This window comes from Ictidomys tridecemlineatus, chromosome 10 (assembly GCF_052094955.1).
Source record: "Ictidomys tridecemlineatus isolate mIctTri1 chromosome 10, mIctTri1.hap1, whole genome shotgun sequence".
Classification (NCBI taxonomy): Eukaryota; Metazoa; Chordata; class Mammalia; order Rodentia; family Sciuridae; genus Ictidomys; species Ictidomys tridecemlineatus.
Window position 1 is genome coordinate 113023058 of NC_135486.1, and position 17751 is coordinate 113040808.

The following is a 17751-nucleotide window of genomic DNA, read 5'->3' on the forward strand; positions in this document are numbered from 1 at the left end:
GAAGACAATGATAATATTCTATAGGGAGAGAGGCAGAGACAGAAGGACAAGGAGAAAAAAGACGAATGAGAAGGAGGTAGAGAAAAAGAGGAATTGGGAGAAAGAAGGGAGAGAGGAAGGAAGGGAGACAAGAAGATCCAGAAAAAAAGGAGTATAGAGAAGAGAGGTAATTATAGTGGGAGCATTTTCTCCTCCTTCATCAATAAAAATATGAAATGCAGGAGTCAGGGTAAAGGCAGGAACACACTTTTCTTCATTTATATGTTCATTTTCTAATTTTTTTAAGAGTGTGTGTGGATCACAATTCTGAATATAATTTTATTACTTAAAGACATATTTTCTTTTAAATAGCATTCATCACATCTTACCAAGACAGAGAGCTCCTCTAGTGTAAGGAGAATGAAAAAGTTGTGCAGGTTTCAATTCTTATAAGCAAAGTCACAGCAGGATTTCAGTGATCATTCCAGAAAAGAATCCTGTGTTTTTCTGCTTCTACCTACTCTGATATGACTATTTTATGTATAACCTAAGAGATCATCATCTCTTCTCAAGTAGATTATATGAAATAAGCAACCCTTTCCTCATTAAGGGAGAAAAATCCTTTTTTGGCATTTTGTGTGAAATATATTCTGTTTCTACTTATTCATACTTTTTCATTTATATCCAGTTATTTAAATACTGAGATATGATTATAGGTATTATCCACACCTCATGTTTGATAGGAGGATGACAATGAAATAAACACTTAATTTGTGTAATATAAATATACAGATTCTTATCAGCATTAAGAAGAAATGCAAAAGAATGGCAGTGTGTGTTCCTGAGATTTGTCAACATGGTCATTATTGGTCTTTATTCTATTTCACTCCACAGTCCATACTGCCTTGGTTCACAACTGATCATTGTTCCTGGTCAGGTGGGTGACCCAAACCTTCTTCTCTGAAGTATCTGAGCCCTTATTAGTGTGACCTGACTTGGGCTTTAGTTTCCTATTGTCCTCCATCACAGGACCTGGGAGTTTGAAGAGGTACCGAGAAAATGTCTTATGTCACACTTGCTCTTTCTCTCTGTATTGTGTTGTAGCAACTCAGTTTCCCTTCCTAGTCAGAATTAATCACTCCATGCCACAGAGCGACCTTCTTCTTCACCTGTTGATTCAGCTATAATGAGAATCCTAAAGTAGCTACCTCAACTCTCAGGCATAAACTTTACCCTTGATGCTATGTCCTGTTTGTTCAGGAATCTATTGGGCAGATGCCAGGACTGAGTGAGGAAACAGGGGCTGATATCCAAAGTTCAGGTTAATCCTTTTTTGCATAAGAATCTCTATCCAGTGGGTGGTAGTAATGAGTTTTTCTTTCTTGTTTTCATAAGAAAATGAAATCACTTTGTGTCTGGGTGGAAGAATCTCTCCCTTTGTGGCTAAGAGTTTTCTAAAGCAGCACAACAGAAATGTTAGTGGTTCATAGACATCAATCTTATAGGGAGAGAACACACTCTCATTTCTATCCATTGAATTCTGGGGAGTCTGATCCTATGAATTCTTGCTGTGGGAGAAGAAGTACCATAAATTAGATGCAGACGTCAAGCATGTATCACATCCTGGAGGACATTGCTCCAGCAATGAGAGGTGTTGCCACCTAGGTGTTGCTTGAGGCAGAGTCTTCCAAGGGTATTTTACCATTCTATCAGGTTCTGTGTTTCAGGAAGATGGAGGACCTATGTTAAGTGTAACAAATCCCATTAACACAGGCCACATTACACACTTGTTTGCTGTGAATCAAGCTTCTTGTTCAGAAGCAATGCTGCATGAAATACCCTTATGGTGAATAAAGCATTCTGTGAGTCTAGAGATGGTAGTTCTGGCAGCAGCATTTCAGGAGAGGAAGCAAAATCCATACCAAGAGTGAGTGTCCAGTCCAGAAAAAAAAAAGGAGAGTCCCTTTCATGTTGAATGTGGTTCAATGTCATCAATGTGCTATGCAGTGGCTGGCTGATCACCCCAGGGAATGGTGCAATGTTGGGAACTCACGATGGTCTTTGCTGTTAGCCATGGGTATTCAGCTGTGGCTTCAGACAGATTGGCCTCAGTGAGTGTAAGTTTATCATGATGAATCCAGGGATAAGCTTTACCCCTGATGCCATGTCCAGTTTGTTCATGGATATATTGGGCAGATGCCAGGACTGAGTGAGGAAACACGGGCTGATATCCAAACTACTGCTTAAACCTTTTTTGAATAAGAATCTCTATCCCCTGGGTGGTTTCCATAAGAATATTTTTCATATATATTATCCAGAAAATTTTGAAGTTCCATGATATTAAAGGGAACACATATATCAGAGGAATGAATGTCTCCCCTAGGCAAAATAAAGAATTTTGGATTTTCTTCTGGAGAAAGGGTTAACGCGTTTGCCTTCATGCTGCATGTATTGTATTTAGTTACACAGGTATCTTTTTTGCATTTGGAGGTTAACCTGACAGATGAAGGTGTGCATGTGTACCAAAAGGGGAGAAGATGGACTGCAGTGACTTTGCGATGTGTGATGTTTTCTAGGATGAACTACATCTCACCAAATTCCCTCTAATCCATCGTTTCTGTTTAAGGTGGGTCTCAAGAGGAGCTTCCTGGGAGATTAGAGGGCAGAAGGAAAGCAGCCATCCTGTAGTACTAATATATTTTTGCTGGTCTGCTGGCTCACACCTCACTGGTAGGGAGCACTGGCTGGGCCTGCAGGTGCTCAACCTTCCCCAGGATTCTCCTTTAGGCTCTTGGAATTCTGGGCTAGGGGTGTGCACTCAGATTCATTAGAAATCTGACCAAAATTTCCAATGTGCCTGTATGAACATACCATATGGATCTCATTTTTATGTATAACCACAAGTAACTAATTAAAAAAAAACATAAATAAATAGCAGATCAGAAGAGCAGAGGGAAGGGATCAGAGGAAGGGAGGAGGAGAAAGAAAGGGAAAGTATGGGGACTGAATTGAGGCTTATTTTATGCTTTTTAATTATGTCAAAAGAAACCCTAATATTTTGTAGAATTCAAAAGAGCCAATACAAAAAGAAGAACCTTAGTGCTTAATTCTATAGGCAAACCGACTGACTCTTTTTGTTTTCTCTTGTGGGGTCACAGCTCATGCTTTGGGATTTTGTCTGTCTCTTGTCTGCCCTGCTTTGTACTGTCTTCCCTTTCTACTGCTTGTCCTGTAGACTTTAAGTTTCCACATCAGACTTAAACATGACAGCAGTATACCAACTCCTTAACCAGCTTCCACAAAGAAATAAGGCCAAAGTTCTGTAACACAATCATTAACAATTACATGCATAACTAAAAACATCTTACTTGTTCAGCTGCTCTTGTTGGAACCTGCCTGGTAAAATAGGAAACCTAATCCAACAACCATACAAACACAGACACACACTAACACAAATCATACACATGACTACACACACATAGGCCTATATTTAGTAAGAAAAGTCATAAATTCTGGCCCTTACTAGAGCCTTGGAATTTCAAATGACCATGATTGTGATGACAAATTTTAGGTTTGTCTTGCTTTGAAAAAAAAATGAATTTCAATAATTTCAGTTTCTGGATACCTACAAATAGAGTAAAAACTCTTCACAAATGTTTTCTTGGATCAAGAGAGCTTATCACCCTGTACACAGGATCCCATATTTCTGGCATCATACTTTGTCTCCACTCCCTGTTTCCCCAAGGACTTTGAAGGGACCATGTGGCTGAGGAATCAGATGTCTCTGGCAGACTTCATGCTTAAAGGGCTCTTCGATGACTCCCCGACCCACCTTTTCCATTTCTGCCTGACCATGGTGGTCTACCTTGTTGCGCTGAGTGGCAACACCCTCACCATCCTCCTCATCTGTGTGTATCGTGGGCTTCACACCCCCATGTACTTCCTGCTCAGCCAGCTCTCCCACATGGACCTGATGCACATCTGCACAACCATCCCCAAGATGGCTACCAACTACCTGTCTGGCAGTAAGTCCATGTCCTTCCTGGGCTGTGCCACCCAGCACTTCCTCTATTTGTCTCTGGGTGGCGCTGAGTGTCTTCTGCTAGCTCTCATGTCCTATGACAGGTATGTTGCCATCTGTCATCCTCTGCGTTACACTGTGCTCATGAGCAGGAAGGTGGCACTGATGATGGCCCTCACCTCATGGTTGGGGGCATCTCTGAAATCCCTAATTCACACAGTCATCTTGATGCACTTTCCCTTCTGTGGATCTCGGAAAATGTACCACTTCTACTGTGAGTATCCAGCTGTTGTAAAGTTGGTATGTGGTGATGTCACCGTCTATGAGACCACAGTGTATATTTGTAGCATCATGCTTCTCCTCCTCCCCATCATCCTGGTTTCTACATCCTATGGCTTCATCCTGCACAGTGTCATTGAGATGCGTTCATCTGGGAGTAAAAGAAATGCTTTTGCCACTTGTGGCTCCCACTTCATTGTGGTCTCTCTCTGGTTTGGTGCCTGCATCTTCTCATACATGAGGCCCAGGTCCCAGCGCACTCCACTGCAAGACAAAGTTGGTTCTGTGTTCTATAGCATCATTACTCCCACACTGAATCCTCTGATTTATACTCTCCAGAATAAGGATGTAGCTAAGGCTCTGAGGAGAGTGTTGAGGAGAGGTATTATCACCCAATGACTACACCCGTAGTTGGCCCAAGTATAGAGTGTTATTATGGGTAAACCTCTAAGAATTTTCAAGAATCCAGATCCATGACGTACTTTGACTATCCCAAGAATAAAGTGGTTTACGTATACCTTCACTATTTTAACTGAGATGCAGGAATTCAAGTAGCATTGTGTATGTGTCTATAATCCTTCAGAGTATTATGGAAAAACCTTTACAAATCCAATTTAAAGTAGATATATGAAGTTAAATGATACTCTAAAAATATTAAGATAAATATATAAAGACCTTTTCTATCGTTATTTTTATTGATAATACATATGTAAATCATGACAGCAAAAACTATTTGGGAGAATAAAATTAGAATGTGTTGATCAGTATTAGAATCCTGTGAAGTAAAGCGTGTTTTGAAAGACAGAGTTTATGATAAAATATTTGTACTCAGAACTTCTGAGTTACTGGATCAGTGTTTAAGAATGTATAAGGGCAGATATAAAGAGGTGAGGGTGCAGAGGTGGGTGTATAGAATCCCCCCAAAACAAGAGAGGCTGAGTCTTCATATCTGGCACACAGATGGTCACCTTCTTTCCATCACACAACACATAATACTGTGCACAGACACTGAACAAGCCCAGCAAAGGTCCAGCATCCCTAGTAACTCAAGAGCAGCATTCACCCATAAATCCATCTTCAATACCAATTTTTATTCACAGAGAAAATCAGTATGTCTTTTGTTCTGAGATACATCTTCTTTGAAGAACAGAGCAGAGATTTTCAGGGAGATTTAGACTTTACTTTCCAGGCTCATCTCTTGACACAACCTTTAGAACAATGGGTTTTTCTGGTTGAAGACGTGGTCTCTTGCTTAATTTCAGAGGAATCTGCAAACATTAAGCAAGTATATTTAGATGTAGTAAATGAAACCCGAACAACAGAAAGAATCAGAAAAGGTACATTTCAGACAATAAAGCTATAGAAACATGTAAAAACTACTTTCAGCCTCATGTGTCTGGTATTCCTTACATTTGTTCTTTAAGCTTTGACAATATTGTAGAATGAAAGCATACATGCCTCTGTCCATTTAAACAAGTATTTCATGAGCATCTATTCTCTACCATCACTGAGATAAAATAATGTTGGCTTGTGTTCTTTTTAATTTAAAGTTTTGGAAAACAGGTGATGATGAGCCTGAGTGGTAGAACATTTGCCTAGCATGTGTGATGCCCTTGGTTCCCCAGCAACACAAATAAAAAATTTTCAGCAAAATAGATGAATTTAAATAATTTAAACTAGATTTTTTGGTATTATTTCAAATGCTTTTTTTGTAAAGCTAAATAAAGCGAACTTCATGGTTGTTTGCTCAGGTTGCTTCACGGATGGGTTACATAGGTAACCCTGATCAGGTTTTATAATTGGAACTCTATGAGCAGTCCTTCCCTTCTAAGAGTCCAGGCATGCCTCTTGATAGAACCCACGAAGTTTAAAGATGCAAAAGACCTTCAGGGAACAACATTCTTTCTCCCCCTAAAGTTTCTCTTCCTCTTTGAAGTGCAAATGGGGAACATTTGAGTCCTACATAGTTTTGAGTACCCATTTAGTCCCATTCTCACCAAGGCATTTCTTTAGTGTTGGGGGTACCTCCAACAGAGTAATCTTCTACACCCAAGAGAGAGAAGGGAAGAGAATTGTCATGGAGATTGAGAAGTTCTAATCTGGGAAATGCTAGGAGCTTGCAGAAAGTACCTGCCCCATCACAGATGTACTAGAGACCTACTTTCTGTGAGATTTAAGTTCCTTCCTGCTTAGAGGGTAGCTACCTGACTGCCCTGACTTCTCAAATAAAATGGTCACCCCTTCTGTCTCCTCCTTTCCCACGTGGAACACGAACAAATGAGAAAGAAATTGCATAATAAATGATCAGTCCCTAGAAATAAGCCATAGAGAACTTTGATTTTTGTGACTCAATGAAAAGTGTATTCTTCACAGGAGAGATTCCACATAGTTCCATAAATGCAACACATTACTATTCTTAAATTTCAAATAGTTTGCAAATATTTTCTGCATAGAGAGAAACACAAACATTAGATTAGGTTGACATTAGATTAGACGAGAAAGAGGAGGAGGAGGAGGATGAGGAGAAGGAGGAGGAGGAGGAGGAGTGAGAGAGAATGAGAGAGAGAAAGAGAGAGAATAAGAGAGAGAGAGAGAGATTGAAATGTCATTTGTTAAATTTTAAAATTAAAAAAAGCAAAAAATTGACAGCAAGTACTCTAAATCAATGATAAGTCTCTCCTTAAATATTTCCTGAATACTTCCATGAACAAGTTTTTCTCTAAATCACCATTGAGAGTGAACTTCATGAATGAAGGGCAAAAATGAGGTGATGTAGTTAAGTGGTAATGATGTAGTTAATATACAAAAAAATGGGCTTCCAGATGGGATGCTTTGGGGACAAAATGTTAACTTCAATGATCATAAAAGTTTGGAGTAACCAATATCAAAAGAAAGGAATGAATGGGTCTACACTGATGGAAGGACTCCTTAGAAGAGTATGGGGATTGAACTAGAAGTTGAAAGATGAGAATAGAATGAGGACAATGGGGAAATAAGATTCAAGGAGTTACTATTGAAATGTAAAAATAGTTTTTCTGCAACAGGACTCCAGGAAGGTTGAATCAATTAGAAAAACACTGAACTGCATAAATCCTTCCTATCTTTAAGAAATGATTGATGTCAATGTTTCTCAACTTTGTCTGAGAATGAGACAAACAGGGAATTGTTAGAGTCAAACTCTAGACAAGTGATTTTAGAATTTTGGAGATGACCCAAATATCTTGTATTTTTAAAATTCTATGTTGATTTCAATGTTTAGAAAATAGTTGAGGAAAACTGTCACAAAATTTCCATAAGTTCTGTTGAGGAAAACAGCACTTGACATCATCCAAACATGATTTTCACAGTTCAGGATTGATTATATAAAGCAGCCTCAACCTCATTTGAATTATAATCGAGTTTATACTTTGATAAAGTTCAAAAACACTGCACATAAGCATGTCAACCTAATCTCAATAGACTCTACCTGATCTTTAAACTCTTTTTTTTATACAGCCACAGATATATAGCTCCAAAACTGAAGAAGCCTAACATTGCACAAGTGTCTCAAAAGAGAGTCTTTGAATGAGCAGATACTTTTCTTTAATAGGTTCCTCAACTAAAAGTAACTACCCACAAGACCTTACTTTTTCATAAAGTGTCCTGACCTGTGTTTCCTTGCAAGGATGGAAGGAGAAGTTCTGCAGTAATCTGATGAGAGCAAGTTTCATGTTCATGAGAGCAAACCTCATGCCAATGCAGTTTCTGGGTCCATTTCCAAAGGGCATGTATAAGTAAGGATTGATGCTGTCCTTGTTCTTCTTACTGAACCTGATTCCGCAATAGTAGATGAAAACAAGTTATTGAGACATAAATCTATGAAACCTACATAATTGGGGTTGTCTCCCAAACATTCATAAGCAGCAAAACACAGGATTCATTTGTGAAATGATCACTGAAATCCTGCTGTGACTTTGCTTATAAGTATTGAAACCTACATAACTTTTTCATTCTCCTTACACTAGAGGAACTCTCTGTCTTGTTAAGATGTGATGAATGCTATTTAAAAAAAATATGTCTTTAAGTAGTGAAATTATATTCAGGATTGTGATCCATAAACACTCTGAAAAAATTAGAAAATGAGCATATAAATGAAGAAAAGTGTGTTCCTGCCTTAACCCCCACTCCTGCATTTCATATTTTTATTGATGGAGGAGGAGAAAATGCTCCCACTATAATTACCTCTCTTATGTATACTCCTTTTTTTTTCTGGATCTTCTTGTCTCCCTTCTTTCCTCTCTCCCTTCTTTTTCCCAATTCCTCTCTTCCTCTACCTCCTCCTCATTCGTCTTTTTTCTCCTTCTCCTTCTGTCTCTGCCTCTCTCTCCATAGAATATTATTGTCTTCTGAGTCTGTCTCATCAGGTGACAATTAATTCCTGGAATGTTGAACCCAGGTTTTATTCAAATTGAGCCCTAGTTATTTGATTACTTTAAGGAGAAAGTGTTGATTTGGAGAAAGTGATAATGACATTGTGATTGTTTTTAAGTGTATTCTTATATATTTGAGAACATTTTGGCAAATTTATAGGTGATTGTGATTCAAAGTAACATGGAATCTATTGGAGGGTGTGTAGTGTTTGGAGGGTCTGATGAGGTTGGTTGATAATTGTTTGAGCAGATGATGAGCAGATGTGGAAGTATTGAAAGCATTTTCCATGCTACTGACTGTAGATTATGCTTGTGTGTATGTCAAGAGTCCTCCATACCATACGTCTTTGTAATTTTCCTCATCCTGGTTTAGTCTCTGATGCACCTTGAGCACTTAGTATCTTATCATGCCTCAGTGAATCAAAGAGATGTGTAACCTCTGATTTTGTATCTGTGAAGTTCAAAGGTTGGAAGGGCTGAAATTGGAGGAAACTGGCATTGAGGAACTCATAACCAACAAAAAAAGGTCACTCTAATCAAGAAGTGTAAAGTTAGGGGCCAAGAGAAGTCTTGATCCCATGCCACCTGCCCCCCCATACACTACCCTGAAAACTTTCTCTATTTTGCTCTTCAGTACAACAACAGGAAAACAGTAACTCTTTCCAGAGTGCAAACTGTGAGTTTGGATCCAAATTTTCAGAAGACCAAGGTCAAGACATATTTAAGGATGAATATCTCAGGTGTCAAACTTGGCTTTGAAAGAGTCAGCAACTGTGGAGAGTATGAGAAACTGGCCCAGAACACTCCAGAGACAAGACTCAGAGGATCTGAGCTCTCTCCATCCTCAGTGAGGCTGCTTAAACCATCTGGATGGGGGAGGGTTCTCAGGCCTTAACTTGTATTTATCAATTGTGCTGGAGGAACCAGGAAGCAATATTTAATCAAGAGGAAGATGGAAGTGCTTCCTAGAGCTGGTAGAAAATTCAAGGAGTTAAAGTGAACAGGAAAAAACCCTAAAACGATTAAAAAAGATAAGCACCTAAAATAAGAGAGTGGTCAAGTGGCAGAAAGGTTTATAGATTACTGATAAATAAAATTAAAAAAACAGTTCAACATCAAATGAAATGCGATAGCATTTCAGTCCTTAAAAACTACACATTTAAATAAAAATGTCCATACTGATATTTATCACATTAATGATAGATAGGGCTTATCTTGATGTTCTAGGGCCTTAAATGGCTATAGTCATTTATTTTTTCTAATGTTTTGTTTTCTAAAACAATTGCCACTTTGTAAAAGACTTCTTAAAATTTTCTTAAAAGAAGAAAACTTTAAAATCACATGTGTGCCATCTGCACTAAAAGACCTCAGAATATGTGTGAAACAGCATCTTAAGGGTGGATTTTCTTTTTCAGGAGCCCTGTACCTTTCAGGGTAGAACTTTTCAGGTTCTGGCCAGTATGTGGAGTTTTGATGAAGACTATATATTGGTATAGCCACGTTTGTTCCTTTGGGAATGAGCACCCCATTGAGTTCAACATCTTTTTTACAGACTCTCAAAATTCTCTCAATAATTGGATATAATCTGAGAGTTTCATTCACCACCATGTCCAGATACTTCATCTCAAATAGTACATCGTATGTAACAGGTGCCTGGCAAGAAAGAAATTTTTGTAAATTAAGATTTGGAAATGACTTAAAACTTTGTTGACACAGTACACTGATGTTTTCAGAGCTCCTCAAATAACTCATATTGGTAAAATACCATAGCATTTACAAAGCATTTAATAACCATCATGATTTTAGAGCTGCCCAATGGCAAACTGAGATGCCCAGAGATTTTAACTCTCTTCTCCCCTCTAGGTTCCATTCACTCACCTTATTGGGAAAAGTCTCATCAATCTCCTGCTGAAGCTTCTTCTGGACATCAGGGTGGGTGGCCAGTAGATACATAATAAATGAAAGAGTGGTGCTAGTGGTTTCATAGCCAGCCAAGATAAAGACAATAGACTGGGCTGCAATCTCTAGATCAGATAGACCTAAAAGAAGAGGAAAGACAATTTAGTCTAAGCAGGTCCATGCACACTTTACAGTTTACATGAAGATAAATCAGAATGATGATCCAAAATCCCATGAGGAAAAACTTGAAGAGCAATTCATAATGTTCCTCATTCTGCCACCACCCCACCACGAACACAACTGGGTGATTTCAAGGGACAGTATGGATGTCAAACAAACAGTATTTTTCAACTGTGCCTTGCATATCATGAAAGTTGTTTAGCCATAAATAGTGAGTAGCACTCTTCCCCTGGGGAAAAAAATAAACTTACTCTATTTAGAATGTAGGTTGAAGAACCTTGAAAGCATTTGCAATACTGGCATCTTTGCAGGGAAAATAAAGACCATGATTGACAGAACGATACTAAGCCACAGAGAAATTTTTCTACACAAACTGTGGTGCATGGACCAGCAGCATCAACAGCTTCAAGGAGCTTATTAGAAACACAGAGTTTCAAGCTTCACTCTAGAGCTACCAAATTGAAATCTGAACTTTCATGAGATGTGGTCAACTCTGTTCACAAACTAGCCTAAGAATCATCAGGTAATAGAAGACCTGGGGCACCAGTCTTAAAATTGGATGCTCAGGGTGTGCAGAAACTATACAGAGAAAAACAAACCCAGAAGAGTAGTGATTAACCAGAGTCTAATGAGTGGCATTAAAATCACACAAGAAAGAATGTGTTGATACAGGGTATTAGGCAGAAACCATAGGAAGATGGGGTTCAGTGAGTGGAATTAACATTGCTTATCAATCTTGGGCTTAATGTCATCTTTCCTAGTACACATCCCCTCTATTTGCTGAACTTCATAATCATCAAACGGCCTTTGTGATAGAAGGTGTTGTTTCTCTTGACTTTTCTCCTTAAAAGTCACATTCAAGTATTCATCTCGTTGATTAGAGAAATGATTAGAATTTGTGGATACTCGAGTACCTGAAAGAAACATGGTATACATTCCAACCATGTAATTCATAACAAAAAAATAATGCAAAATAAGTGTGAGAAACATCTACATGGAATTCTAGCTTACAGAAGCTTTCTATGATGCTATTGTGGGAAAACTCAAATCGAGTTTTCCCCACTACTGGCATAAACCCAATGATACTGAGATGAAATTGGATTATAAACTTAAGTTACAAATGTTCAGTACAATCTGGTAGCCACTAACCATATGTGTCTACCTAAATTTAAATTTTAATGAATTAAATCTAAATAACAATAGAAAGTACACTTCTTCAGTAACATTACCTACATGCCAGAAGCTCCATAGCCACGTGTCCAGTGCCAGAACCCTTATGTTAATGTGTCCAGAACCCTTATGTTAACCTATAAACTTAGGTGTAAGGTGACTTATCTGTGATGGTTCATTGATTATGGCAAATATATCATTTTGGTGAGGGATGTTTGTAATGGGGGAAACATATGAATTTAGAGAAAAAAATGGATAAGGGCAATCTCTACGCCTTCTTCTCAGTTTTATTATGAAACTAAAACTGCTATAAAATATAGTCAATTTTAAAATCAATCAAAATATAACATAAGGAAGAGGGGAGAGAGGAGGAACAGACAGAGAAGGGGGAAGTTGTTAAAATACTTAAGCCCAAGAGAATTTGACCATCAAAATAAAAAATGATAGTAAGAGAGTAAATCCATAGTATATAACATCATACTGACATAAATAAGAATGGAACTCTCTTAAAATCTAATACCAACTCATAAATGTACGGTAGATGATAGAATGATAAAGACAGCATAATTGTAAACATCATAATTCAAATGCTTTCTATCAAAAATCATCCATGTATGATAAAACTAGTTGGTGAAAGTATGCTGAGGAATAGGATGTTTACACAATATAAGAGGTTTCCCCCACAACATTTTTATGAATTACATGGGAAAAAGTTAATCTTAATATCAGATGAAGCTAGTGAACACATTTTCACCCAGTACTGCCATTGACCCTCACCACTACTTGGACAGTGAACCTCCTGATTGGATGTGCAAATGCAAATATCCAGGCAGAGGTTCTGATTCAGTGCATCTGAATGAGACTGCGAATCAGCATTTGTTCTGATGTCGATGGTAAAAAGACAACAGACTAACTTCATGACTGAAATGCTTTCTCCTAGTTTCCCTTCAATTTTTGAGCCTTGTTACACCTGTATGATTCTAGACAGTACATGTGGGCACCATTTGCAATATCCAAATGTGTATCTTCCTGCAATTTGGTGGAAATCTATTTTCTCTAGAAAACATGTATATTTTCAGGATAACTTGCTTATTTGAATTTCCCTTCAATGGACCATGAAACCTTCTTGGTTACCTTGGTAGGGCTCTTTGTCTTGGGAATTCTGGGAATCAATCATTAACTGGAGAAAATCAATGCGGTGCTGGAAGCAGAAATGGAAATGGAAATGACAAAATCAGTCATAAAGTCAGAAGAAATCTGGAATGTGGCATTTCCCTCCCTTCTTATAATATGGCTCCTTTAAGTCCAGAAGTCTGGCTAGTGATGCACAAACCACCAGTGAACAAAACATGCATGTATAAACCATGGAAAACAGGATATTTTCCTGAGAGAAATCCAGCTATGGTGTTCAATATCAGTGGTCTTTGCTCTCCCTAATGCTGGGTTTGTCTCCTTTTCCTGTCACACCTGCTTGCCCAGAAAGTGGTCCTGGACTTAAATTCTTTTAGTTTGCCTTCATTCTTATTCAATGACCACACTGAATACACTTGGTAGTTTCAAAGATGATTACTAGCTTTTGTTTGTGTATCATCAAATTCTCCACCCATTAGGTACATGATCCAATCTTCAGTCACACTTGGGGATGGCTGTCCTGCCTCCCTGACCTGGAGACATTCTTGTGCTGACTTCCAGGCAAAGCAGAAAGCAAAGCTGGTTAGCATATCACGTTTATGGTCATGAAGAGCACAGCCTGATTGTGGACAGGAAAAGACTCAGATTTAACATACACATACTTCACCAGGTGTCCAATAGGACCTTCCTTTGAAGAATGTGCCAACTAGGATGTAAAGGGCTTGGAATTGTAATGATTGTTCACCAGTCTAAGATTTGGCGAATAATTTTTAACGATAAAATCATTTTGAAATAGGATTTTTATTTTGACAGTTTACTGAATGAGAGGAAAATGATAAGGTTTTTATTTGAATGATATTTCTTTCAAGACATAACATCATGTCTATTATTGTATTAAACATTGTCAATCTTACTCATTATCAGTTTTTCTTTTTTAAATATGTTTTTCATTCTAACCAAAATGTAAAAATTCTCCAGTGCAAATCTTAAAGTATTCCATCAACTTTAAAAAATGCACAGAGAGGGACTGGAGAATGAAGCTCAGTTATTCAGTATTTACCTAGCGTATATGGGGCCTTGGATTCAATCCCCAGCACCATTTACAAAATTACATTTACATCTGTATATGCACAAGTCAGATGTACACAGCAAATAAATGATCAGAAAGCGAACATTGTCATGTCACCACCACCAGGTTTTACCTTTTCTTTATTTTCTAGGCGTTTTTGTTTCATCCTAATTACAGCATTTTTAAAAAAATCCATAGCACTTTTTGAAAACCCGTAGACACTTAATGCTTGAAACACTGGTCTAAGGAATGGAAATATCCCTAGAAAGAAAGTGAAAGAAAAAATAAAGAGAAACCTTAATGAAAAGGCAACATCCCAGGAGCATTGATCATTTTCAAAAAAATGCAGAAGAGAAAAATCATCAGTTTTCTCCTCCAGAAGCCTTTGCCTCTGTGGCCTGTACCTGGTGTCTGGTTCATGGCTGAGCAAGGGCACTTCATACATGGGGTTGCAGCCACAATAGCAGGGGATCAGTGGCCCCATCAATGCCACAGGACTGAGCAAAGGAACAGGATTACATTCCCTGGCCCCTTACTCTTTTGTGTATTGGAATAGGGTCTCTGGGTAAACCAGTTCATAGTCTGTGCTATATTTAATTATGCATTCAAGGAAAAGTAGGCAGGATAGGTACAATTTGGCCTATGTTCCTCAGCTGTCAAGAAATGAAACCAGAAATCAATAACAGATGGAAAATCAGGAAACTAGGACAAAAATGCAAATTAACTATATAACTTCCACATACAACTGACAAGCATGAAAGATGGTATCCAAAGGCAACTAAAAGTTGTTTTTCGGTGAATTAAGGTGAAGACATGTTATGTCACACTTAGGAGAAGTAGCAAAAGCAGTGCTCATAAACATATAGCTACAGATGTATAGGTTTTATAAAAGAGAGTTCTCAAGTCAATAGTTTAAGTTAAACCATAAAATGGTGAAAAGCGAAAATTAAACAAAAGGCAAGCATAAGAAAAAAAATCATAAAAACCCAAGTTGAAACAAATGAAATAGAAAAGACATAAAATTGACAAAAACAAAAGGTGTCTAGAAGTCACCTTACCCCTTTGAAAATATCATAAAAATCACCAAACTATTAGCCAGATTGACCCAGAAATACAAAGGGATAATAGTTTCATATGATGATATTTCCTCTCAATATGTACTAGAAGTGTGCATCTGGATGAGAAGGTATATCTACTTTTATTTATTTTGAGGTCCTTCACACACTTTTCCAGAAGGTGTACATTTCTACCTACAATATGTAAGAGAACTGTTTCTCCACATCTAACCAGCATTTGTTATTTTTTCATTCATTCTTTCTTTTTTTGATAATGGTCATTCTAACCATGGTGAGATGATACCTTATTGTATTTTTGATTTGCATTTCCTTGACACCAAGTAGTATTGAATATTTTTTTCATGTATTTTTAAGTCATTTTTATTTTTAGTTTTTGAGAAATAACTATTTGGAGCATTTTTCTATTTTTAAAGTGGATTACTTGGGGGTTTAGTCATTAAGTTTTTTTTTAAATTTGTTATATATTGAAAATATATATCATTTATAAATGTAATACTCTATAGATATATAAAACATATTTTATATTAATCTATTTTTTATCTAAATGATTGGAACATCTGTACATCCAGATTTATTTCTATATTATTCTGAATACCTGAGATGTGCATTAAATCTAGGTATTTATGTGTTTATAATATATATTATAATAAAAAACATATATACCCACACATACATATATGCCCAATGGAACATTCATCCATAAAGCAGAATGAAATCCTGTATTTTGTAGCTAAAAGTGGATGGAATAAGAGGACATTCAACTTACAAACTAAACTAGACACATCAGTACAAGTACCACATGTTCTTTCTCATATGTGGAAGGTAAAATATTTGACCTGAATGTATAATAGTGATTATTAAAGGTTGGAAAGGGCTATGGCAGAAGGTGGATAAAGAAAGGCTCTATTTCATTTGTGTATGCTGTGTATATGTGTTGAGACATCACACGGAACCCCATTTATTTGCATAACTCATACATATTAATGAAAAAATAAATAAATATTAAAAAAGAAATGAATAGCAAGAGAAATGAAAGGAGAGTTTATTACGAACATTGGAGAAGGATTATGAAAGAATTCTAACAATTTGATTGTTCACATATATTTGTGCAGAAAATCCTAAAAGACTCAAACTACAGAAATTGATTGAGAAGTAAATATACAGCCTGAATAAACTTGTAAAATGTAATATTATTGCATTAGTAATAGAAAATTATTCACAAATACATGCCCAGATCTGGATTGTTTTAATAGTAGATTCTACAGAATATAGAACTAATACCAATTACTCACAAACACTTCCAAAATTAAAAGGGCATTTCTGAATATAGTCTAAAAGGCCAATATTACCCTAATACTCACACCAAGCAAAGACAACACAGGAAATAGTTGTGTAATACACCAAATCCATGAAATAAAAAGTCAACACAGAGGACTGTTTCAATTGATGCTGAAAAAACATTTGATATAAATCAAAACCAACCTTCCCCCCAGAAAAATAATCCTCAAAATCATTCTTTTTTGATAAAACCCTCAGCAAATTAGGACTTGGATGAAATTTTGTAAACCTGATAAAGGATATCTATAAAAACTTGTAGCTTAACAATTTAATTATTTCACCCTAAATCAAGAACATGACAAGCATCCCTCTCTCACCACTTCTCTTGGAGTACTGTAAGTAATAACAATTTCACCAGCATTTCACGATACAAGATCAGTACACGAAAATAAACTGCATTTCTCTACACTATGATAAGCAACCCCCCAAAAAACCTAAGAAATTAAAAAATAATTCTATATCCAATGATATTAAAAAAATACATAGGAATCAATTTAACAAAGGTGCAAGACAAGCACAATAATAACTACAAAATATTGTTGAAATAAAAGAAAGAGGATCTACATGACTAAGAAAAACATCTCAGGTTTGTGGATCAGAAAACTTAATATTGTTTAAATGGCAATAGTATTGAAATTGATTTGCAGATCCTAATGAACTTTGTAAAAGAATCTTAGCTGGCTTCTTTGAGGAATTGGCAAGTTGATTTAAAATTCACATGGAATTCAAAGGGACACAGAATAGCTAAAATGATGTTTAAAAATGAGATTAAAGTTGTAGGACTCACATTTCTTGATTTCAAAACCTACTCCAAAGCAAAAATAAAATGTGGTCCAAGAAGACGGGTAAACGTATGGATCAAAGGAACAGGATTTAGAGTCCAGAAATTAACCCACATGTCTATGGCCCATGGAATTTTGAGAAAGGTGCCCTGGCCATTGAATGGGGCAGACACTCTTAAAAAAATGGTGCTGGAACAACTACATAGACACATGCAAAAGAATAACATGTTGTCCTCACCTGGCCCTGAATGTAAAACTTAAATTAAAATGGTTGGGCAACCTTAATTTCAGAGTTAAACTACAATTTTTACTAGTAAACTATAAAAAGTATGTAAGTTCATATGGTTTCAATCAATTCTTATATTTGATACTTGAAGCACAAACAATAAAAGCAAATAACATAAATCATATATCATTT

The 17751-nt window shown here is 36.8% G+C and overlaps 2 protein-coding genes across 9 annotated transcripts in view; one reads left to right on the forward strand and one right to left on the reverse strand.

The window, feature by feature from the left end:
* LOC144364745 (cytochrome P450 3A9-like) overlaps nt 1-17751 on the reverse strand; it is a 466715-nt gene that overhangs the window by 429560 nt on the left and 19404 nt on the right. For 4 of the 8 annotated variants that reach the window (XM_078024746.1, XM_078024753.1, XM_078024754.1 and 1 more), the window contains 5 exons: nt 14271-14398; nt 13072-13138; nt 10567-10727; nt 10115-10341; nt 7927-8089 (listed from right to left, as the gene is read on the reverse strand). In XM_078024746.1, the coding sequence (XP_077880872.1) occupies nt 7927-8089; nt 10115-10341; nt 10567-10727; nt 13072-13138; nt 14271-14398 (746 nt within the window). Of the gene's footprint in view, nt 1-5349; nt 5548-7926; nt 8090-10114; nt 10342-10566; nt 10728-13071; nt 13139-14270; nt 14399-17751 lie in introns of those variants that run through there. The other 4 variants (XM_078024747.1, XM_078024749.1, XM_078024752.1 and 1 more) reach the window with 4 other exon arrangements.
* Nucleotides 3671-4858, forward strand: LOC144367649 (olfactory receptor 2AE1-like). Its single transcript, XM_078024768.1, has one exon. The coding sequence runs from the start codon at nt 3740-3742 to the stop codon at nt 4676-4678; it is 939 nt and encodes a 312-aa protein (XP_077880894.1). The 5' UTR covers nt 3671-3739; the 3' UTR covers nt 4679-4858.